Genomic DNA, 26,410 nt, shown 5'->3' on the forward strand with positions numbered 1-26,410 from the left:
CTGCATCCACCTATTCCCAGCTACCTTCCCCCCAGCCTCACCTTCTTATATTTATCTCTCATCCCCTCCCCCCACATTCCTGATGAAGAGATTATGCTCAAAATATCGACTCTCATGCTTCTCGGATGCTGCCTGACTGGCTGTGCTTTCACAGCGCCACGCTCTGTGACAATGATCCTATAAGTCATTTTAACAACTGCTTCAATTTGCCTGGCATCTTCAGAGAACTATGCACTGAAACCCTAAGGTTCCCTCTGCTCCTCTACTGCCCACAAAATTGTGTGAGTGAGCCTGAATCCTCTGCCATGTTTCTTCTGCCAAACTACATTGCCACACCTTTTTCTGCATTGAAATTTACCTGCCAGTTTTCTGCCTATTTGGCCAACTTATCAATGACCCTCTGAAGTCATCTTCATAATTTCCTTCTCTCCCTACTTTAGTATCATCTGCTAGTTTAGAGATTTTGTCCTTGACATCCATCTCCAAATTGTTTACATAGATCAGAAAAAGCAACGATCCCAACACCGATCCCTGGGAAATACCACTTTCAACACATCTCCAGTCTGAGAAATGGCCATCTGTACCTACTTTCCATTTTCTACCTTTAAGTCAACTTTTAATCCATGCTACCATCTCAAATATTTCTAATTTGCTAACCAATCTGCCATGTGGCATCATTCCCAATGCTTTCTGAAAGTCCAAATATACAACATCGACAGCACCACCCTCATCCACAGCCTGGGCACTTCATCAAAGAATTCAATTAAAGTTTTCAGGCATGAACCTATCCTTAACAAAGCCACATTGATTTTGAGTAGATTAAATTTCTTCCAGTATGGAAACAGGCCCTTCGACCCAACAAGTCCACACCGACTCTCTGAAGAGTAACCCACCCAGACCCATTCCCCTACCCTATACTTACCCCTGACTAATGCACCTAATGCTATGATCAATTTATATTAGATTAGATTCCCTACAGTGTGGAAACAGGCCCTTCAGTCCAACAAGTCCACAGCGACCCTCCGAACAGTAACCCACCTAGACCCATTTCTCTCTGACTAACGCACCTAACACTATGGTCAATCTAGCATGGCTAATTCACCTGACCTGCACATCTTGGGATTGTGGGAGGAAACCAGAGCACTCGGAGGAAACCCACGCAGACACAGGGAGAATGTGCTAACTCTACATGGGCAGTCGCCTGAGGCGGGAATTGAACGCAGGTCCTTTGCTCTATCCTAACCATTGAGCCACCATGTTGGCCGTGAGTATTAACTTATTTTTCACTATATGTATATTTACCTCATCCTCCATTGGTTTTCTAACTATTAATGTCAAGCTGACAGGTCTGTATTTTCCAGGGTTATCCTTTGTCCCTTTCGTAAACACAAAAGTGTCCCATTTGCAACCCTCCAGTCCCGTAGGACTAATCCTGTGTTCACCGAGGCCTGGAAGAATTATGTGAACAGCTCCACAATTTGCTTCCATACCTCTCTTAGCAATCTAGGATGGATCCCATCTGGCCCTGATGACTTCTCAAATGGAGTGCTGCCAGCTTTTTTAGCACCTCTTCATTATCCATGTTGCTCAGTTGGTCAGCACCATATTTTAAACTCTCACTATTTTCTAATCTGGGAAAGACAAAAGCAAAATACTGCTTGAATATCTCTGTCAAAGCTTTTGCTTCAGTAAGCAGTTTACCTTCCTTGTTCCTTATGGGCTTCATACTATCATTTGTTAATCTTTTATTATTAATATTTTGAAGCACATTTTACTATTTGTTTTAGTGCAGCCTGCCATCCTTTCTTAACATGTCTTCTTAGCCTCTCAGCTTTAGCTTTTTCTGCAATTGAGAAACACCTCCTGAATTTTGTTGTTATTATTATCCCAGTATGCATCATATGGCTCCTTTTCTTCCAAATTTTCTCATCAATATCCTTATTCATCCAGACTCCTCTAGCATTGGATCTCCTTATTTATTTCTCACAGGCATATATCTAGCTTGCATCCTATTCAATTCTGACCCATTTTTCATCCACTATTTTAGCTATGAAAATGTGTTTTCGATCAACCTGCTCCAGTTCATATTTTAGACCCTGATAATCTGACCTTTATTCAGTCTGATATCTTTATCCTTAGTTAAATTTTATGCTTTCCAACTTAACATTAAACCTTATTATATTATGATTGTTATTTCCCAAATGTTCCCCCCTTTTTGATGTTCTTCACTTGGCTTGCCTCATTTCCCAGGTTCAGATCTAGCACAGCATCCTCCAGGGAGGACTGGAAATTGACTCTTCCCAGCAGTTCTCCCATATAAATTGCAGGAATTTCACCCCTTCAGTGCCCCACACTCTATCTTCATGCCATGCTACACTAATTCAAACCAATAGCTATCACCTCTCCTTCAGGTTTCTGCTATCTGCAAATAAATGCTGTCTTCTACTTGTTCCCCATTATTTGGGGATCTGTAATAAATATTCAATATCATCTCTGCTCCCTTTGTGTTTCTCACCTCCAACCATATAGATGCTAATTCAGAAACTGCATTTCATTCAAAGGCTATGATATTATCTTTGACAAAGCCTGCTAGACATTCACCACGTCTGCTGTGGCCTACTTGTCACTCCAGACCCATAGCAATGTGGTTACTGCTTAACTGCCCTCTCAAATAGCCTAGAAATCATTTAATTGTAACAACTGCAAAAAACTTTCTGAAGAAAGGATAAGCTATTAAGACACCAGATACAACCTTGCAAAATCTTCCTTACCAGCCCCTTGAGTTAGTGCCAACATTGGAAGAGCTGTTTTGCAGACTAATCAAGCTGCAGCCTGACATTGTTATGATTAGATTAGATTACATTACAGTGTGGAAACAGGCCCTTCGGCCCAACAAGTCCACACCGACCTGCCGAAGCGCAACCCACCCATACCCCTACATTTACCCCTTACCTAACACTACGGGCAATTTAGCATGGCCAATTCACCTAACCTGCACATCTTTGGACTGTGGGAGGAAACCGGAGCACCCGGAGGAAACCCACGCAGACACGGGGAGAACGTGCAAACTCCACACAGTCAGTCGCCTGAGGCGGGAATTGAACCCAAGTCTCTGGCGCTGTGAGGCAGCAGTGCTAACCACTGTGCCACCATGCCACCCACACGGTTGCACACACTATGTCTCAGACAACACCATGCAATCTCTGGTTATATCCTTCTCCACCGGTAGGACAGGCATTTTGGAGGTGGCAGCATACTTTTGGGAGAGAGTTGCCTTTGTAGTCTTCAACATTGTCTTTGGCTCCCATTAAGTCTTACAGCATCTGGTCATGAGCAGGCAAACCTCCCCTAAGCTGATGAATCAGTACTCCTCTATGTTGACCAACATACTGATGAGATACTGAGGGTAGTAAGGACACAGAATATATGCTAATGATAGACTTCAATTACTTTATTATGACTTCATCAAATTTTATGGAATGTTCCTTCAAATTGGAAAATAATAAATGTAACTCTTTTATTCAAAGAAAGAGGAGGCAGAAAATAGGAAATTATAGGCCAGTTAACTTAGCATTTGTCATAGGAAAAATATTAGAAATGATTGTTACAAGACATTATAATAGAGCACTAGGCAGTTCAACATAATTAGGCAGAACCAATATGGTTTTGTCAAAGGAAATCATGATTATTTCATTTATTGGAGTCATTTCTAACTTGTGCTGTAGATAAACAGAAACTAGTAGATGCATTGTATTTAGATTCAGAGAAGGCATTTAATAAGTTGGCAATTAAAGGTTTTGACAGAAGATAAAAGCTCACAATTCAGGAGGTAACATATTGGTTTGGGCAAATGATTGCTGATTAATAGGAAGAGGAGAGTAGGAATAAATGGGTCTTTTTCAGACCAGCAAGGTTTCATGAATGGTGTGCCACAGGGGTTACTGATGTGATCAAGCAACCATGGGCTCAAAATTGGATATTTTCAATTGACTCACAGCCAAATAAATCAGGCCTGACAGAAAAACACACACACACACCTGGAAGTCAGTGAAGACTCAGTGAAGATGCAGTAAACATTTGGCAAAGACTTCAAGGAAGACTTGGCAGAAAACCGTGCATTAACCCAAGAAGACATAGAAGAAGATCCACTCTGACCTGTGAGACCAACCTTCAATGGAAGAGAGCCAGCTCAAACATGTGGATTGTTGCAGGTAATATCCTTTCCCAGGAGGATAGACTTAGATAAAGAGTATAGATTGTGGGAATTTAGGAAATGCTCACATAGTATTTTTAATACAGAATATTTTGTTAACAAAATAAATTTTAACAGCAAGCTGAATTCTGTGTCCTTTTGTCTACCTCACTGCCAAGGGCATGTGGGTAAAGTGTTTTATTTGCAACAAAACGGTTCGTAGTGTCGCAAATCAGACAACAGTGCCAGTGCCTCAACTCTTTACAATTTACATGTGATTTTGATGAAGGGTTCAATGGTATGGTAGCTAAATTTGTTAGTGACACAAAGGTAGGAAAGTGAAAGACACATGCAAAAGTTGCCAGAGAATCTCTGCTAGCATCTGTGGACAGAAAACAGAGTTAATGCTTCAAGTCCAGTGACTCTTCTTCAGAACTGTATCTGCAACTCTTTGTTTGATTACAACTGAGTTGTGAAGAGGACATAAGGAGTCTACAAAGGATATAGGTTGGTTAAGTGAGAGAGCAACGATCTGGCACATGGATTGCCATGTGAGAACATGTGGAATTGTCCATTTTGGCAGAAAGAATAAAAAAAGAAGTATATTATCTAAATGGTGAGAGGTTGCAGAGCTCTGAGATGCAGCAGGACCTGGGTGTCCTAGTACATAAATTGCAGAAGGTTAGTATGCAGGTACAGTAAATAGCCAGAAAGTTATGTTTTATTGTGAGGTGAATTGAATGCAAAAGTAGGAAGATTATGCTCCAGACCACATCTAGAGTACTGTGTTCATTACGGGTCACAGACTTACCCAAAGGTGTTAATGCATTAGAAACAGTTCAGTGAAAGTTTAAAAGAGTCAGAGCTGATTTAATTGAAACATTTAAAATCCTGAGGGGACTTCATCCAACAGATGTTCAAAGAATGCTTTCTTTTGTGGGTGAATTTGGAATGAGGGGTCATAGTGTAAAAATAAGTGGTCACACATTTAAAGCAATACAGAGGATTTTTTCTCTAAGGGTTGTGAGTCACAGTAATTTCCTTCCGCCAAAGGCAACAGGTGCAGAATCTTTAACTATTTATCAGAGAGGCAAACAGATTCTTGATTACCAAGGGAATGAAAGATGATTAGGAATATAGAGGAAAGTAGAATTAATCTTATTGAATGGCAGATTAAGTTTGAAGAGATGAGAAGCCTACCCTTGTTTATATGGGTATATATTTGCCCATTGCCCAAATATACGAACATATATTTGTATGTTCGTATGACCATCAGCAAGAGTTACTTGTCAGCACCACAAACAATCAAACTGGTTGAGTTCTGAGGGATGTTTCTACTTGGCTAGGTTGGTGGAATATGGTGAAGGAAAAATGTACTTGATCTCAGCCTGATTAATCCACTAGCTGCAGATGCATCTGTCCATGACAGTATTAATTGGGGTGATTACCAAACAGTCCTTGTGGGGACAAAGCCAATTTGCATATTGAGCATGTCCCCTGTACCGCTGTGTATCACTTACCAAAGTGTGATACTAGATAGTCCTGGACAGATTTAATGACACAAGCCTGGCACTCACGAGGTGCCTTGGGATATCAGTAGCAGCATTGTACTCCAACATAAAATGTAACCTCATTGCCTGGCATATCCCCAACTCCACATGACCATCAAGCCAGGGGATCAACTCTGATTTAATGAAGAGTGTAAGAGGGTATGCCTAGAGCAGCATGAGGCATTCCTAAAAATGATGTGTCAAACTGGTGAAGCTATCAAAAAGGACTACTTGTATGTCAACATAAGCAGGCCATGATAGACAGAGATAGGTAATTCCTCAACCATCAGATCAGATCTAAGCTCTTCAGTCCTGTAATGCATGGTGGTCAACAATTAAACAACTCACTGGAGGAGAAGAAGGTTTCACAAATAATATTCATCCTCAAAGATATCAGTGCATTCACACCAATCTTCAGCAAGTAGTGCTGAATGATTAATCCAAAACAGCTTTCTCTTGAGGTTTCCAGCATCACAGATGACAGCCTTCAGCCAATTAAGGTCACTCCACGTGAAATAAAGAAATGGTTAGCAATGTTGAGTACTACAAAGGCAATGCACATTCCAGCAATATTACTGAGGATTCGTGCACCAGGCTTTGCCATGTATCTAGTGAAGCTGTTCAGCTACAACACTGGCATCTACTGGGCAATGGAAATAATTTCCAAGGTTTTTAATATACACAAAAGTCAGGAAAATCCAACACAGCCAACTACAGCCCTATTGGTCTACTCTCAATCAGCATAAAGATGATGAAGTTTTCATTTATACTGCTGTCAAGCAGCTAGTGCATAGCAGTAGTCTTCTCACTAGCACTCAGCTTAGATTCCATCAGGGCCACTGCGCTCCTGCTCATTATGACTTTCACTTCAGCATGGACAAAAGAGCAGAATTCCAGCACAAAGGAAGCTGGTTGTGGTCTTTGGTGTCAGTCATCTCAGCTCCAGGACATCTCTTCAGGAAATCCCCAGGATAGTGTTTGAGGGACAACCATTTACAACTGCTTCATCAATAACCTCCCCTCCTTCAATTATATCAGAAGTGGGAATATTCATGACCAACTGTGACTCCTCAGATACTGTAGCAGTCTGTGTTCATATGTTGCAAGACTAGGAGAATATTCAGGCATAGTCTGAGATATGGCAAATGGCATCCGCATTACACAAATTCCAGAAAATGATCATGCCCATCAAGTGAAAATCTAATCTTGACATTCAATGGCAATATCATCACTGCATCTCCCACTATTAACATCCTCGGGGTTGCCATTGACTAATGACTGAACTGGACTAACCACGTAAATACTACGGTTATAAGAATAGTTCAGACTGGGAATCCTTTGGTTTGTAACTCTATTCCTTACTCTCTTAATCTTGTCCACCATTTAGAATCGTCAAGATAGAAGTGTGTGATAGAATACTTTTTGCCTGGATGGAGTGCAGCACTAGCAGCACTCAAAATACTTGACAGCATCCAGGATAAATCTTGCCGCTTGACTCTCACTGCATTAACAACATCTTAAACATGCACTGTCTCTTTCATTGATGCACAATGACAAAAGTGTGCACTAGATGCAATGCAGTAGCTTACTGAAAATCTTTCATCAGAACCTTCCAAACCTACAACCTTGATGTAGAAGAAGGGCAGCAGATGCTTGAGAATACCACTCTCTGCAAGCTCCTATCCAATACCATTCTGACTTGGAACTGTGGCTAGGACTTTCCATTTTGGAGTTAAAGTTTAGTATTGGGAATGTTGAGGTCATCACTGCCACCAAAGCCTAGGTCAATGGGCATGCAGAAGACCTTAATTGCTACCAGGACTTTCTGGGATTGAAGATCCAGGTGCTTTATTTAAAGGCTCAGGTCATTGTAGCATCATGTCAGTGATGCTTCCCATTCACAATTGTCACCTTTCCTTGAGGGAAGTTTGTTTCTGTCTCTCTTCCTTTTTGGTTGGAGGATTAAATTTGCCATTTCCCAATCTAATCAAACCTTCCCAAAATCTAGGAATTTTCATAAATTACAGTCAACAACCTGACCAACAACTTAGAGTCATAGAGATGTATAGCATGGAAACATGGATGGACCAGATATCCCAACCCAATCTAGTCCCACCTGCCAGCACCTGGCCCATATCCCTCCAAACCCTTCCTATTCATATACCCATCCAAATGCCTCTTAAATGTTGCAATTGTACCAGCCTCCACCCCACATCCTCTGGCAGCTCATCCCATACATGTACCACCCTCTGCATGAAAATGTTGCCCCTTTGGTCTCTTTTATATCTTCTCTCTCTCACCCTAAACCTATGCCCTCTAGTTCTGGACTCCCCAACCCCAGGGAAAATACTTTGTCTATTTATCCTATCCATGCCCCTCATAATTTTGTAAACCTCTATAAGGTCACCCCTCAGCCTCCGACGCTCCAGGGAAAACAGCCCCAGCTTGTTCAGCCTCTCCCTATAGCTCAAATCCTCCAACCCTGGCAACATCCTTGTAAATCTTTGCTGAACTCTTTCAAGTTTTACAACATCTTTCTGATAGGAAGGAGACCAGAATTGCATGCAATATTCCAACAGTGGCCTAACCAATGTCCTGTACAGCTGCAACATGACCTCCCAACTCCTGTACTCAATACTCTGACCAATAAAGGAAAGCATACCAAACGCCTTCTTCACTATCCTATCTACCTACGACTCCACTTTCAAGGAGCTATGAACCTGCACTCCAAGGTCTCTTTGTTCAGCAACACTCCTTAGGACCTTACCATTAAGTGTATAAGTCCTGCTAAGATTTACTTTCTCAAAATGCAGCACCTCGCATTTATCTGAATTAAACTCCATCTGCCACTTCTCAGTCCATTGGCCCATCTGGTCCAGATTCTGTTGTAATCTGAGGTAATAGTCTTCGCTGTCCACTGCACCTCCAATTTTGGTGTCATCTGCAAACTTACTAACTGTACCTCTTATGCTCGCAAGATCCTGAAATGAGGTGCATCAGAACTTGTGGACTTGTCAACCTGCAGCTCCAACAATGTATCTGATATCAGTTCTTGTGGATTGCAATTTTCTTGATTTTCTCAATCCTTTTCATTTCCTGACTTACAGCAATTTCTGGTATTTTACATATCTCCTTTAAGACTGATGAAAATTTCCTGTGCAATTCATTTGCCATCTCCTTGTTTTCCATTGATCTCCAGACTCACTATTTATAGGAGTACTATCTTGAGGCAACTTAACTATGAAATCATTAATTCATCTCATCTTATTGCACAATACCAGCTCAAGTACAGTCACCTCTCTGTTCAACTTTAGAATGTGCTGCTCTAAGAAAGTATGCTGAGAACATTTTATGAACTCTTTCTTTAAACTATCTTTGTCCTTCTGATTTTCCTAGTTTTTACATAGGTTTAAATTCCCATTGCTGAACTTTTCTGACAAACTCCAATGTTTCTTCATTTATACTTCATCTGACTATACGGTTACTGTTAGGGCTGAAAATGTGTTGCTGGAAAAGCGCAGCAGGTCAGGCAGCATCCAGGGAACAGGAGAATCGACGTTTCGGGCATAAGCCTTTACAGCATGTCACAAGAGATTTCATGCTTTTATAATTTCTCATATCTACCGAAACTGCTTCCAAACCCTGTTTCTTTTTAATTTAGGCTATATTTCTCTGTTTTACTCATACCATCACTAACTAATAGAATCAATCATGATTTCTCTTGAGCTTCATGTTCTTTTGTAATGTCCTATACCCTTCAATATTAGGTCCCAATTCATGTCTCCTGTGGCAAATTTGTTGTAATGGCTATCAGTCCAAATTTATTTATTTCTATTTCATGTTTTGTTATGAATATTACAAACTTTCATAGACAGAACCTTTAGATGTTTTCCTTTCCTTATTTGTGTAGCCTCTAGCCTTATCTATTAATTTATTCATAGGTATGTACTCTCTATCTCTTCCTATCACTGTCTATTTGTCATTTCTCATATTAATACCTTTGTCTCTTGCCTTGTCACTACTCATTGATGGTTTATCATCTTCCAAAATAGATCTCTTTCTCCCACTATCTAGTTTAAGTCTGTCCACTGTTAGTTATGCAGCTCACACAAAAATGGGCCCCAGCATGGTTCAGATGTAGACCATCCAATGGTATATAGTTCACTTTGTCCAGCACACAAGTACTCCATGAACTGGAGCCCATATTTCCCACATCAGTCTTTGAGGCATGCATTTATCTATCTAAACTACTTTGCCCTTTGTCACTTTGCTCATGGCTCAGGTAATAATCTAGAGATTTCCATGTTTGACATTTATTTACTAATTTTGGTCTAGCCCCTCAAACTGGCAATGTAGAAATTCTTTTCTTTGCCTGCCACCATGACTGGATCCTCTCCTTCTTCTCTAGTCTTGATCTGACATTCCGAACCTTGGCACTCGGCAGGTAATGCCAGCCATCTAAACTAATTGCTTCTTGTTGGAGAAAGCAGTGACTATTCTCCTCACTACACAGTACCTCCTTCCTGGTTCCACCCACTTGAATGGTTTCCGAGGTCAGTCAGGTCATCTATAGTGCACTCCTTACTCTCATTCAAACAAACTGAAAGTAGCTCAGACCTGTAGGACAAATTGCAAAGGCTGAGGGATCCTCTGAGGATCCACAAGTACAGCCCCATCTCTCAGAGAAAGAACAAGTACTTCGTCTGTCCACTTGGGCATGGTGGCAGCTATTTTTAATTTTGATTGCACACTGGCGATTTAAATGAGGGTGAAAGGTAAACAGGTCGCATTTCACAGTGAGACGTAGGCTCAGCCTGTTAATCTAGACAAAACAAAGAACTGTGAATGTTGGAAATTTGAAGCAAAAGCAGAAATTGGACTCAAAATGTTAATTCTGCTTTCACTTCACAGATGCTATCAGACCTTCTGAATTTCTAAACCAATTTCTGTTATTGTTAATCTAGGTGACATCTTCCTCAAAGTTTTAATTTCCTTTCCTGTACAACCCAAGTGCTTTGAGCTCCCCACATTCAAACCTGACTATTTTAATTAGCTGCTCATTCCCCAGCTTTACCCTTTGAATCCTAGGCAGTTTAGTTATGTCAAATGTAATCATGCACTGTACCATCATCAAAGCCATTGCTGAACCCTTCTCACCAGTTCCCCTTGCTCTTCCATGATGTATCATCTTCCATCTTCATGTATTGAGTTGCCCCTCTTCACAGTTATTACTTACTCTGCATCCCATTATTCTGTCTCCAATACCAACAATTATTGCCCAATGCATCCATCACAGTAGTGACCCTGATAACATCCCTTACACTCCTTGACTTTCATTGAACAGACCCCTGAAGTGACTCTGGCCCACTCCCTCAGACTGATATGGAAGCACAGCTCTGACTGATAACTGACTGGTAGCTGTACAGGCTCCTGACTGATGTGCGGCTATTCCCTGGAATGGTTATACTGGACCCACTGAACAGACTATGCCCCATTTTCTGGACTGTGATTATATGAAGCCCCTGACCCTAATTACCAAAGCATCGGACAGACAATGTCCAAGTGCCTGAACTGATATCCCTTGACTAACTGTGCTGGTGCTCCCTCTCTGAAGCCAATCTCCTGGAAATGGTAGTGGACTATTCTTCTTAGATTTGTTTGATGCACATTCTATGTGTTTGCTGTGTAAGCTGCTGGTGCATGCTGCAAGTGTGATGTTAACGTAACATACTGCTGTACAGCAACATGTCTGCCCCCTTGACTGATCATTGCTAGCAACCATGACAAGCTTCCTGGCTTTGTGTTTGCATTAGAAGGCAAGACAGAAAAGCTGAGAGGCTGTAAGTTCGGAGTAAGGTGCCAATGTGCAAAAACAGGAAGGCAAGGCAGAGCCTCTGTGAGCAACAAAGCAAGAGAAAAGCGAGTGAGTGCTAAGAGAGCAAACTAACAGCCCTAGGATGCATCCTGTACTAATCCATGAGATGGGTCCCTGTCCCTGTGTGCAAAGTGGTCTGGCAGCAGCATTGCAATTGATGAGCTCCAAAGTGCAGGCTTGAACTGTTGCTGGTGAGCTCCAAAATGCTGGTGAACCGTTTGTAAGTGAGTCAGAGATGTGTCATGAGGATGTAGTTCTGCTAGTGCATGTCCAGTGTCAGTCTCTGTGGACAAAGAATCCAGACAGTCGCTGCCCTCAAAGTATGCCCTGAGATGAAGGCCTGACGGAGCAAGCAATGTGTTGGAGCCACCACACATACCCAATCTGACTCAGGAATTCTCACTGCTGAGCTTCTCTCCATTGCATGGGGAAATAGCATTCTTAGGAATGAGGTGAGATTGCTTTGAGAAAACAGAACAGCAGATGCTGGAAATCAGAGACAAAACCAGAAATTGCTGGAGCAACTCAATAAGTTACCAATTGACCCAAAACATTGACTCTGTTTCTCTCTCCACCCATGCTGCCAGGCCTACCTAGTTTGTTCAGCAATCTATATTTTTGTGTGAGATTACAGAGCAATGCAAATAGACCTCTTGCTGCTCATTTTTAACGCCTTGTTGTTAAAACTTTAGGTGGAAAATGGCACTTTTCTTTTACTGATGTTGAGAATCTCATTTTTCCAATCTTGACGTATTTTACCAACTGACCTGCCACCGCACACAACGTTCGGGGATTGTGAAGGTCCTGTCTCAGGGGAACCGGGTGAGAGCAGTTCCCAAATTCAGGAAAGTGGTAAGGCTTTGGTGGGGAATGATGCAGTTTCCACTGGGTTGTGAAGTCCAAGGAATCTCTCTCTTTCTCTAAGGGCATGTTAGAGAGGGGATTGTAACTGTGGATCATTTCCCTTACACCACCCCCTCGCCTCAGAATGACGTGTTGTTTAGAGGTGCAAGTGAAAGAGGCCAGAGCAAGATTGGAGGTTTCAGAAAGTGAGCATCCACTTCGATCCGTGACTTGAGCCTCCTAGAAGCAAAACCGATTCCACTCATTGGCGGCCCCCGAAAGCGAGCACAAATGGATCATCCAATCTATCACGGGAAAATCAACCGAGAGGTCGGGGAGAGGTTGCTGTGCAGAAGTGGCAAGGACGGGAGTTACTTGATCAGAGACAGCGAGTCTCTGCCAGGGGTTTACTGCCTGTGTGTCCTGTAAGTACCCAAACCTTGTCACCCAGAACCCCAGCTCCCGTACCGGCATTGTAACCTCGCTCAGAGCCGCTGCAGAAATCCACACTGTCACTATATCGCGTACAGTGAATCTCTCCCATTAAATATTGTTTTGGAAGTTTCTCCCCCCCTCACCCCGGGAGAGAGTGAGTGCAGAAAGGAGAAAACGCCTATTCAGATACGTGCGATTTGCGAATCTTAAACGTGATAATTTAGATATGAAATTGTTAACTGCTCACTGCCACCGGCGTATAGTTCTGCGTTTAATCCAATTGGGAACGTTTTACTTGGGTTAGTCCTGGAGTGGGTCCACTGCTTGTGGATCCGGGTCCAAGCGGCAGCGCATCTTGTTTCATAGGATTTGTCCCTTCCACCTAATTGGCAAACCAAATGTAAGGTTTACTTGTCCGATGTCTCGCTTAAAACGGATAGTAACTGGTTAAGTACAACTCAAACATCCCCCCAACCCCCACCAACCCCGAGCCGCCAGTATTCTGAATTGGGATCAGAGTGGTGCTGGAAAAGCACAGCAGGTCAGACAGCATCCGAGGAGCAGGAACATCGACGTTTCAGGCAAAAGCCATTCCTGATGAAGGGCTTTTGCCCGAAACTTTGATTTTCCTGCTCCTCGGATGCTGCCTGATCTGCTGTGCTTTTCCAGCACCACTCTGATCTAAACTCTGGTTTCCAGTATCCGCAGTCCTCACTTTTGCCTAGCATTCTGATTTGGCCTGTGCATAATCTGCAGTTTTGAACTGCCTGGAGGGGAGCAACGTGAAGCGTTGCAAGAAATAAAAAGAAACAGACAAATACTTGAAAGTCGCAATTGGATAGAAAATGTTAAAACACACACAGCAGGTGCATCAACATCTGAGTCAGGAAACGATCAAGAAATGCAAAATCAAAAACATGAACTCAATTTCTCTCCACAGATGCTGTCTGACCCACTGAGTATTTCTTGCACTGGTACTGTGGCTGTTGGAATCCTCAGGAAAAAAACCCAAAATGCTGGAAACACACAGCAAGTCAGACAGCATTTGTGGAGAGAAATTAAGTTCATGTTTTAAGTTAAACGATTTTTCTTAGGAACGGTGTTTGGTGTGGAACGTGCTTAGTATTTCCAGCATTTTCTGTTCTTTGCCTGAATTAATGCTTTGGTTGGGATTCCTCCCATCACTCTCCATCGAAAAGTGAAAGATGAGGGCAGAAGCAGAAGGCAAGGAAACCCTAGAAGTGAGCTTCATAATCCGCAAGAAGCTAATCCATCGAAGCAGAGTACAAACTTGATAAGACTTCTTTCCACTTAGCGCTTGGATCGTTGAATTGTGCAGCTTGAAGTTAGAGTTTGTGTATACTGTCTCTCATTCTGAGTCAGGAGGCCCAGGTTCAAGTCCCACCTGTTGTAGAGGTATGTAATAACATTTTGAACAGATTAATTAGGAAAAAAGAAGGGAAAAGTATCTACAGTGAACTGTACAGAGTTTTCCTCACTATTTAGTGAATGTTCCCCCAAAACTAATCTTAGAGAGCCTTGCAAAACAAGCTGACCTCTGTGTCCAAGTTCTTGCTGGGTGACAGAAGTGCAAGTTTATAAAATTTGTCTGCAAAACTGCTTTTAAATTTATGCAGTTTAAGATATGTCAAGATAGATCATATTTTAAATTGCTAAGTAAGCAATACCAGAGAGGCCTAAAATTGATTGTTGCTACTTGTGTTGGGGGCTGGTTTCTCACTGATAGGGAAAATGAGAGAAAAATATGGTCATGCCACAAATCAATCAAAGTTGGTTAGTAACTGCATAGCAGTTTTTGAAATAGAGGGTAACTTCTTCACATTGTGGATAATATGTTCAACTGCTATAATTTTCTTTTCTCTCCTTCCATCTTCTGAAGCTACTATCCCTTGGAGAAATATTCCATGTGTGCTGGCTGACCTCTGGAATTGTTTCCTGTTATGAGTTTGAGCAGTGAGTTATTCAAAAATTAGAGATGATTCTGTTTCCACCATGTCCTATCATTGATGCACTAACATTTTATTCCACTGGAGAGGAATCAGAAAAAAAATAATCTGTCTCAGGCTGGGACAGGCCAATATAGCTCACTTCAGGATATTCCTTCAGTCTTTGCCTCCTTTGTGAGAAATTGCATTTTAAATAATCCCAAAACATCTTGGCAGATCTTCACAAACTTTGATAATTTATGAAATATAACTTTTTATTTATATCTTTGCTGATAATTTCCTGATTTATTTTGAATTTGGCTTATTTAACTTTTTCAAAATATTTCTAGGAGGTTCTCATGTAAATAGTTATTAAATAGCATACGACTGTGCTTGTAGAGGACATGCCTTTTTCAAGACTGTGAAGCTTAAGCTTTTCTTTTCATTTTTCTCCTAGGGCATCATAAACCATACTGGAGAAATTGCCATTCAAAATTTCAATAAGGTTTTACTTTTACTTTGCACAATGTCCAATATGAATACAAATGAATACATGAATATGAATTTTGAAAGTAGTCTATAGTCCACTTCTCTCGATTTAAAGAAGTGTTCTAATTCAAACTTCTTCAACTAAAAAGATACCATTCCACCACCATCAAAAGAATTTTAGTATCCAGATTGCACACATGTGAGTGCTCAATTCCCATCAAAATTTTTAATAAGAATTAAATATTGCAGTAGATTTTGTTGTGTTTATTCTGCCTGAGGAAACGCAACATCTAATAAGTTTTTCAGCTTAAAATGAGGAATTGTACAACTGAGAAAAGTGAAACCATTTTAGAGTAATAATTTTGTTTCACTTCTTTCTGGCAGCATTTGGGAATTTGGAATCCTTCAAAATCTATTAATTTTAGCTGTAATACCCTTTGATTTTGGACTCCAAATGACATCTGTCTTATTTGGAATTAATAATTATTAGCTGTTTAATCATATGTAAGATTTTATTCTTGGACAAATTTATTAAACAGGGAAGCATATATTTGCAGTGTACCGTCTTTTCAGTCCTTTGGGCAGTGAGAATATAAAATAAAATGATTGATCCGTGGCACTGATTGGCATACATTCAACCTCAAGCTAGCCTGGCATAAAACTGTGAGCTTAACTCTGCATTTGAATACAAGAGTGTTCTGCTTTTTGTCAAAACGGTAGTTCATAAATCATTCAGTAGTTTCACTAACTAAAACATCCTTTTTTCTATGCCTACCAAATTAAAAGCACACCAATGTCTGTCGGACCAAACAATTTCCAGTATTAGTGGTGCTGGAAGAGCACAGTAGTTCAGGCAGCATCCAAGGAGCTTCGAAATCGACGTTTCGGGCAAAACCCGAAACATCGATTTCGAAGCTCCTTGGATGCTGCCTGAACTACTGTGCTCTTCCAGCACCACTAATCCAGAATCTGGTTTCCAGCATCTGCAGTCATTGTTTTTACCCAATTTCCAGTATTAGTCTATCGTCACTGTGGGCAGAACAGTTACGAAGGAGTAACTGTTGTGAAAGGACTGAGCAGAATGAAACAAAAATCTGTTATTAACACTTGTCTTCCTTTTCTGTAAAAATAGATAGACGTTTGGCTTTTTAGAGGGACTTTTTCTTGTTGAAGATCAAAGGAATCACTTTGTTCTGAAAACTTAAACCTAGCTGCTTTGTCTTAAGCAGTCCTTTTATATGATACATTCCACAGTTTCTTTCAAAAATAAGCCATAAACATTTTCAAATGTTGTTTTGAAAATGTAGCTAAATATAAAACATTAGACATGTAATAATTTTCAACATAGTTTGCTACTACATTTTACAGTTTTGTAAAAATGTGCATTGCTTCTATTATAAATCTACTATTTTTTTCAGACAGATTAAAACATGTGCCTTGTCCTGAAACTGACAGAAACTTTTGTGCTAAATAGAAACAGCCCACCTGAAATCAGTGGTTTTAGCAATGTGAATATCCCAATTGTACAGTCGTTGTGCCAGACTGAGCTATGTGTTTGTCGTCCCTTTAACTGATTGACAGCAGTTGGCGTTTTGAGTGTATTGTGCGATTAATTGACAGTGTTTGTGTGCTGTGGCAGTTGAATTGGAGGATCAGTTCACATCGGGAAAACGGTAGAATTGAAAAAGATCTGTGATGAAAAAATAGTAGAACCGATTTAAATAGATGGAGCTGTGTTCTGTAAAAGTCACATATATTTTAAAGTCACTTCAATTTTAACCTAAATTGAGAGAACCATCAAATTTTTGTTGAGGAGGAAATTTTCATCAAAATATAACTCAAAGCCTGCATTTGCCAAACAAATGGAAATCAAAAATATTGTGCAGACAGTTTCAGTGCTCAAGCCCTAAGTAAAAGATTGAATAAACCATCACTTCTAGGAAATTGTAAAATTTTTGTGTCTCTTGGAGGCAAATCTATTATTGTTGTATTACTATCAATTTCAAATTACAACAGTGACATGTTAATTTCAAACTAAGTATTTTTGAATTCGAGGTAATGGTAAATTATATGATGGATTTATTACATTTGTTTACAGTTAAAGCAGAAAACATTTTTTTGCTGTTGGTAACTTCAACATAACCTTGCATTTACATAGGGCCTTTAATAGTGAATCAACAAAAAGTTGTTTTACAGGGTTGTAATAGAAAATTTTAATGGGATATTTGGCTCCGTCAGCTTGCTCAGCCATTCAGTTAGATCTTGGGTGATGCCATTTCCCCACATTATCCCTCTATCTTGATAGTTTTAATATCTAGAAATCTATTGGTCTCTGTCTTAAATGTAATCAGTACTTGAATCTCCACATGCCCATGGAATTCCAAAGATTTATCTTGTCTGAGTGAAGAATGTACTCATCTCTGTCCTAAATGGGCTATGTTTATTTGGAGATTATGTCCGTTGGTTCTAGACACCTCCTCCTATCCTGGGGAAACATCTTCCTTCATTTATTCTGTCAATCCCTGTAGGAATTAACATCAAACAAAAACTTGACACCAGACGACATTGGGAGATATTAAGACAGGTGATTTGATCAAAGAGATATAATTTTAAAATATCTTACAGAAGTTGTGAGAGCTAGAGAGGTCGAGAGGTTTTTGGAGGTATCAAGAGCTTTTGAGCTAGACAACTGAGGCAATGATAAAGGTGAAGTGATTAAAATGGGAATGTACAAAAGGTCAGAATGGCTAAAATTGTACTAAGCTGAAAATATGTTGCTGGAAAAGCGCAGCAGGTCAGGCAGCATCCAGGGAACAGGAGGATGCTGCCTGACCTGCTGCGTTTTTCCAGCAACACATTTTCAGCTCTGATCTCCAGCATCTGCAGACCTCACTTTCTCCTCTAAAATTGTACTAAATAAAAGAGATTTACTTATGCTGTATTTAAGTAGGAAAGTACTCAATGTCCTTAAGTAGGGAAGGGAGAAAATCAACAACTTGCTTAAAGCAATGATAGCTGCTCAAGAATGTTTATTGCAAAGTGAATGTTAATGTCTGGTTAGAACAAGATTGGATATAAGTGTGTTATTGCCCATGAAGAGCATTACTAGCCTCACAAATGAAGGTTGGACAATGAGACCATTTACTGGAACACCAGTGTTGCCAATCTTGCAGCAGAAATTGGTATTTTAGAGAAAAGAGAGAAAATTGATCAATAAAATCATGATAGCAGTTCTCTTAGAATAACATTGGCATTAATGGAATCTCTGCTTTAAAGGAGTGTAGACATATGATGTGTTGATCCACTTTCAGTTACATGATTTTTTTAGCATTCAAATAATTGTGCCCTTTGATCAGACTTCAGTCTATCTGGTGCCTTGTCTGACATCATTTCTTCGCCAAGCACTCTGCTGGATACTTGAGGTTGGATTGGAATTTTGTCATTGTTACTGGCCATCTAATACTGATTCAATTGATCATTTCTCATATGGTTCACGTTGACAATTGACTGACCAGTGCATTGCAGCCAGGTCTGTTTCTGTTCTTGTTTGATGATCAAAGTGCCCAACTTGACAAAGATTCACTGGATAGTGATCAAGGGCAGGGACCCTAGCTAATTAGTGGGGTGATAATGGTCCTGAGGTGTTATTATTGGACTGTTAATCCAGAGACCCAGATAATATTGGATTTGAATCCTGCCATGGTGGAATTTGAATTCAATAAAAGAAATCTGGAATTAAGAGTCAGAGGATGATGATTGTTGGAAAACCCATCTATATCACTAATGTCCTTTAGGGAAGGAAACTGCCATCCTTACCTGGTCTGGTTTCCATATGATTGACTTTGAACTGTCCTCTGGGCCATTTGGAACAGGCAATAAATGCTGTTCTAGCCAACAACACCCTCATCATATGAATTAATTAAAAAAGCACAATCTTTTCCTTGTGTATTGCCATCAGTTTAATTTGTGCTGTAGTTAACCTTGCTCAACTCAGCTGTTCAGCAGTGAGCAGGAGTTAGTTTTGGGTTGTTGTTCTTCCTGGTCGTATTTACATTGTTCTTGGTGTCATCTTTTGGTTTTAGATTGTACTCAGTTTGCAGTTGTGTCTCAGAGACCAGTTGCCACACTCATGGATCTATAATCGTTTGAGTATTGTACTTTGCTGTGAGACTTCATGTTCCATGTTGATGCATAGAAATATTTTGCAAGTGTCAAGAGACAGAAAATTCACTGTGTGATAAAAATTAAATTTAGTTCATAACTGAAATTCACAGGTGACTGGAGACATGTGGAAATAGAATATAGTTAATGTGTAAGATGTAAGGATGATCTTTTCTTGAAATAGGGAGTTGAGTCAAGCTTTTCATGTAGCAAATGGGCTATCTGTGGAGAAGCAAAATAGGTGTCAGGCTTTAAGGTGAATACAGCTGCAAAAGGATGCACATCTCAGCAAATTATGTCTAGTTTAATGTTTTGCATATTTGATGAAATCTGTAGTCATTCAGGACTGTTGAAAATGTTCAGCCAGAAATGTTAAATAAAGATTGTACTTTAAGTTAAAGATGAGAATAGTTCATAGGTCGGCACAACATCGAGGGCCGAAGGGCCTGTTCTGTGCTGTATTGTTCTATGTTCTATATATAATTTCATTCACTTGAGAAATTAACACCTTTTAATATTATTTCAAGCAAATTAGTTGTGTAAGTTGTGCTCATTTGATGGCACACAAAACTGGATACAATGTGCCATAATTTTGAACCCAATTTTATCAGTTTCCCAGTGAACAGGGTACATTAAAATTATTTCCTTAATTTTGAAAATGAGACAAGGATTCTGAATTTTGTGTCAAAATATTGTTTCTTGACAAATAATTGATTGATGAAATATACCAAACCTCTCTAGATAAGACCCTTCCTCAAATATGTTCTTAACCTGATTGATATTTTGCATTTTTAAACAATAATCTTAAGTCTGATCATCCATTTTAGTTAGAAGAATAGAAAGGAAACTTATTGTCTAATTGGACAGAAACATCACAGTGCTTTGATAGGGAAGGATCTGGGTGTCCTCATGCAATAATCGCAGCAGACAGTTATGCACCTACAGCAGATAATAAGGAAAGCAAAATATATAATTTTGACATTTATTGATAAGGGAATAGAGTATTAAAGTAGAAAAATATTTCTGAAACTGTAAAGATATTAGTGTGACTGCACCTCGAGTATTGTGTAGAGTTTTCGCCCTCTTGTTTGCGGACGGATGCTATTATATTGGAGGTAGTTCAGAGGAAATAATATTAGATTGATTCCAAAGCTGAGAGGTTTGTCTTATGAAGAGAGAGATTGAGCAGTTTCGGCCTATACTCTTTGGAGTTTAGAAGAGTGAGAGGTGATCTAATTGAGGTGCATTAGATGCTAAAGGGGATAGGCAAAGCAGATGTAAAAAGGTTTCTACTCTTGTGGGGCAATCTAGAACATGAAGTTATGGTTTTATGATAAGTGGTGGCAGATTTAAAACAGATGAAAAATAAATTGCTTGCAAAGGAGCATGCATCTGTGGGTCTACTTCAGAGTGTGGGGGATACAGGGACATAACATAAATTTAAGGAATAGATAGACAGAGTTTTGATTTGTAATGGGTTGAAGGGCTATGGGGAGAGTGTAAAACATTGGAGTCGAGGCCACAATCAGATCAGCTATGAATTAAATGGTGGAGCAGCCTTAAGGTCTGAATTGTCTACTCCTGCTCCTGGTTCTTATTTTCTTATATTCTTATATATTGTTGTTTCTTTATGAATCCCACATAATTTAGTAATACCACACTTCAGCTATCTTTAGCACATAAAAGAGGCACAACTAACTTCTATCAAAGTGCGATGAATATGAAAGTTTCCTCGGACAATTGGATCTATTTATTGCTTTGTTTTTTCACAAGTCACCTTTCAAAACAAGAGAGATGATCTACAGCAGAGCATCAGAAATGTTTAAGCTGCATTTCATAGCAGTCCATACAATAGGAACATTTCTAGAAATATATACTTTTTAAACAACATAAGACTTATGAGCATTCTTCAACAGAAACATAAAATCCCTACTGTGTAGAAGTAGACCCTTCAGCCAATTGAGTCCAGACCTGGCCTCCACACTGGATATCCCACCCAGACCTATCCCATAGCCCTGCATTCCACATGCCTAATCCATGTTACACCCTATGGGCAATTTAGTATGACCAATCCACCTAACCTGCACATCCTTGGACTGTGGGAGAAAACCCATATAGACATAGGGAAAATGTGCAAACGTAATACAGTCACCTGAGGATGGAATCAAACCCAGTTTCCTAGTGCTGTGAGGCAGCACTGCTAACCATTGAGCTACCATGCCACCCTAGTAAAGCAGCTTGGAATTATGCATCAAACTAGAGCTGGTTATTCTCACAATCTTGCGTTTGGAAACCCATATAGACATAGGGAAAATGTGCAAACGTAACACAGTCACCTGAGGATGGAATCAAACCCAGTTTCCTAGTGCTGTGAGGCAGCACTGCTAACCATTGAGCTACCATGCCACCCTAGTAAAGCAGCTTGGAATTATGCATCAAACTAGAGCTGGTTATTCTCACAATCTTGCGTTTGGAAACCCATATAGACATAGGGAAAATGTGCAAACGTAACACAGTCACCTGAGGATGGAATCAAACCCAGTTTCCTAGTGCTGTGAGGCAGCACTGCTAACCATTGAGCTACCATGCCACCCTAGTAAAGCAGCTTGGAATTATGCATCAAACTAGAGCTGGTTATTCTCACAATCTTGCGTTTGGAAACCCATATAGACATAGGGAAAATGTGCAAACGTAACACAGTCACCTGAGGATGGAATCAAACCCAGTTTCCTAGTGCTGTGAGGCAGCACTGCTAACCATTGAGCTACCATGCCACCCTAGTAAAGCAGCTTGGAATTATGCATCAAATTAGAGCTGGTTATTCTCACAATCTTGCGTGTTTTATCTGTTTGCATAAGAATGACAATGATGCTCACAACAGGGACAAAGTCATGTTATACCGTACAAAAATGCAGTAATTTAATTATCTCTAATAAATTTCTTTTTCCTCTTAAAATGTTTGTTATGGACTAGACCAGACCTCCTCAAGACATTTTAAGAAGATCGCGCAGAACCTAAATGTACTAGTTGTTTTCAGCAGATATCAGGTGAATATTCCAGGAGCGACACAGCTGGTCAAACCACCCAGTGTTAAAAGAATAATTTATTTACACAAGAACAAAAGAAAACCAAATTTAGAATACCATAACTATTTGAATTGACTAGAATTTATTGTCATATATACCGAGGCACAGTGAAAAGGTTTGTCTTGTGAGCAATGCAGGCAGATAACATAGATAAGTAAATAATAGGTAAACAGGTACAGGCGAATGTTAAGTGTTTGCGAGCCCATTCAGTATTCTAACAACAGTAGGGTAGAAACTGTTTCAAAACTGGCCAGTGTATGTGTTCAGGCTTCTAATACCTTCTCCCCGATGGTAGAGGTTGTAGAAGAACATTACCAAGGTGGGATGGATCTTTGAGAATGCTGGTGGCCTCTCCTTGACAGTAAGCCTGGGAGATGGATTCTATAGATGGGAGGTTGGCCTTTGTGATTGTCTGGACCAAGTTCATCACTCTCTGAAACAGTCTATGATCATGAATGGTACAGTCGCCGTACCAGGTAGTGATACGTTGTTGGAGAAATTTGCCCAGTAGGTTAGAGATCACAAAACACAGCTTGAAGTGAAATTGACGAACAGTTTATTGCAAGCGATATTGCTGGAGGAGAAAACAAACTAGCTGACACAGAACTGACAGTCTGCACAGATAATTTGATTTCTCCTCCCAGAGCTGAGGATGAGACCAGTTTTATAGTAATGCTGCACAATGACACTGATTAAGAAATGGTAACACAATGTTTCTGAAAATGGAGTAATTTAGTTGCAAGGGTGCTAATTGGAAAACAGTTTATCGCATGAATGTCCTGTTCCTTCACACAATGCAACATCCTGACAGTATCATGGTTCCATTCATCTTCACAGGTAGGTGTTTTTGGAGTGGTGAGGTGCTTTCATTGTCCTGTGGTGCCTGTCTGTCTGTCCTAGTCTTTGTGTGGCTTTGCTGTTGCTGGGTTGTGAAACTGCCCTTAGGGCTTTGAGCTTCTTGTCATGTCGATGGGAGCTTGAAAGCGTATTCCATTGTCTGCCTACCGTCTGACCCAGTTCGTGAGCTGCTCAGGAATTCTGGGTGTCCTGGTGCAATTTGGCCAATTTGCTTTTGTGGGCCTATCACGTGTTAGCAAATCTTTTCCCACATACATTCAGACAGAATGCTCTCGATGGCGCACCTATAAAAGTTGGTAAGGCAATTCGCCATCATGCCAAATTTCCTCAGCTGCCTGAGGAAGAAGAGACGTTGTTGGGCTGTTGTAACCATTGTGTCCACATGAAGGGTCCAAGAAAGCTTTTTGTGGATGACCGCTCCCAGGAGCTTGACACTCTCCACTCATTCCACCTCTGCGCTGTTAATGTGTAGGGGGGCATGAGTAACATCCCAACGAAAGTCAATAATGAGTTCCTTGATTTGCCGGCTTTGAGAGCTAGTTTGTTCTCAGTGCACCATTTTTCCAGGTTTTCCACCTCACGTCTGTAGTCTGTTTCGTCGCCATCTGAGATTTGACCGACTATGGTGGTGTCATCAGCGAACTTGTAAATGGCATTACTAAAACGAAAGCGCAACTTAACAAAGAGTTGCTCCATTTCCTGCAACATCCTTGGCAAAATGGTAGATTCAAATACAGGTTCTTACAGGAGAGAGATGTCAGAGAGCAAGAGGATCAGCATGGAGCTGTTTCTTTGGGTCCCCAGCTAAAACTAACTAGAAAAAACCCTGAACTACGAGAACTGGCTACTCCCTTTCGTTGCACAAGTGTTTTAAAATAAAACCTGAAAGCCTTTTCTAATTGTTGACTGAGGCAGCGTCTGTTAGCCATTATTAAAGTAGCCAATTCACCCTTTACAACTCCTCTCAAAAAATAACCAAGGTCAAAATGACCTTGTTAAAGGAGTTGCAGTGTCATGTTCCATTTTGCAATGTCAGTGATCATGGCTGTCCAACTTTACATGTTTTTGATAGTGGCCAATATGATGGTGTTGTTTTCAAATTTTGTAAATGATGAAACTTCTTCAGCCAGAGAGTGGTGAATCTATGGAATTCATTGCCACAGAAGGCTGTGGAAGCGAGATCATTGAGTATATTTAAGATTGAGATAGCTAGGTATTCATTTTTAAATAAATTTGTGCCTTAGTTGAAATGGAATATCATATGAATATGTTAACCATTTGTTACTATTTAAAGATATTCATTTCAAGACATTTGAACTTTTGAAGTTGACTTGTCTCGACAAAACATCGAGCTATCTATATATAAAATGAAAGTGTTACATCTAACATTGAAGGGCTAAGCTAAAGTGTGATTTTTCCAGTGGTGTTAAATAAGCTGTGGGAAACTATTTGTAATCCTCATTGCGCAAAAAAAGACACATTTAGATAAATTATCCCCACAAATTTCCTGACCGGGACGTTTCTATTCTAAAACAGGATTGAGGCATCCTTGAATGCATGAAAATAGAGAGAATCAGTCTTGTTATCACACACCATTTTTTGTTCTAAGTGCTAGATTTTGAGATTTAAATACCCTGTAACCTCTTTAGAATGTCACTGTGAGAAGATGAATATGTAAAATAAGTGTGGGATAGGGTGATAGGTGGGCTGGCAGCTTGTCGGGGATTAGGTGATTGGTAAGTGAGGAGGGTTGGGTGACAAGTGAGTGAGGGGTTCAGGGTGCCTGTTAGATGTAGGGGAATAGGGTGGAAGCTGGGAGAAGGAAAATGTGGTGAGTACTAATGGCAGCTCGAGGGATTTGGTTGGAGAGGTCCAATAAATTGGGTCAGAGAAGGGCTGCTGGGGCTGGGTCAGGTGTTGGGTTGAGTGGGCTTGGGTCTGGTGGTTGGTGACAGGTGAGAGGCGGGGTGTCACGTCTGGTAAGGTTGGAGGATGCGTTGCCCAGGTCTGAAGGCTTGAGGTGATGATCATGGGATAGGGGTTCAAGACAGTGTTCGTTGGTGTTCCAGTTTAATAGTTACCCAGGAGTAAGACTTTATTGTGTAATAATTAAAATTAAGTTAATCAGGAACTTCTGAAATTTCTAATTCTAACTTAGAGTTGGGGACTTTTTTGGAGGATTCCAGACACAGTAATTGCCCCAACAAAATTTCAACTTCCGAGGTAGTTCTTTTAGATTCAGTTTCATTGCAATTCTGGCCTGGTCCTGATGTACATCTTCCATCTATCCTTGCACAGTGATTATGTACCCAATTTGTTACTAATGACTTTTAGCATATATGCAAAATCATGAGAAGGAAGCAATTAGTCATATATATTGTTTCACTATGCTTTGGAACTTTTCTGACTCAGTCACCGGTTATTTAATAACAGATGTGAAGGGATCCTTTAAAACAGCAGAAGGCATTTATGGGAATGTATTTTATGACCTTGCGATTCTTCACATTTTACAACCAATTAAGTACTTTTGCAGTATAGTCCCTGTTGTAATTGTTTCTTGATGAATCCAGAAATAACATTCAGAAAATATGAGTTGGCATTTCTACTTGCACTTCCTCAGTATTCACTGTAATGTCAGTCTAGATTATTTACAAAGTTAAAAATCACACAACACCAGGTTATAGTCCAACAGGTTTAATTGGAAGCACACTAGCTTTCGGAGCGACGCTCCTTCATCAGGTGATTGAGCGTCGCTCCGAAAGCTAGTGTGCTTCCAATTAAACCTGTTGGACTATAACCTGGTGTTGTGTGATTTTTAACTTTGTACACCCCAGTCCAACACTAGTATCTCCGAATTTAGATTATTTACTCAAGTCTCCAACAAGACTTGAATGTACAACCTTTTGACTTAGAGTCAAGAATGCTATATCTAAACCAAATAAATGCAATTAGGTAGTAGATGGAATATGATATGA

General features: G+C 40.2%; 1 protein-coding gene across 1 annotated transcript in view; it reads left to right on the forward strand.

The window, feature by feature from the left end:
* The first annotated feature begins 11,962 nt into the window (after window positions 1-11,962).
* The window catches only part of LOC122557307 (SH2 domain-containing protein 1A-like), a 61,653-nt gene continuing 47,205 nt past the window's right edge, over window positions 11,963-26,410 (forward strand). Inside the window, exon 1 of the mRNA XM_043704868.2 lies at window positions 11,963-12,885. Coding sequence (XP_043560803.1) covers window positions 12,752-12,885 — 134 coding nt within the window. The 5' untranslated portion in view covers window positions 11,963-12,751. The remainder of the gene's footprint in view (window positions 12,886-26,410) is intronic.

This window comes from Chiloscyllium plagiosum, unplaced genomic scaffold (assembly GCF_037043375.1).
Source record: "Chiloscyllium plagiosum isolate Xiang-an unplaced genomic scaffold, Cpla_swu_hap1 HiC_scaffold_11, whole genome shotgun sequence".
Classification (NCBI taxonomy): Eukaryota; Metazoa; Chordata; class Chondrichthyes; order Orectolobiformes; family Hemiscylliidae; genus Chiloscyllium; species Chiloscyllium plagiosum.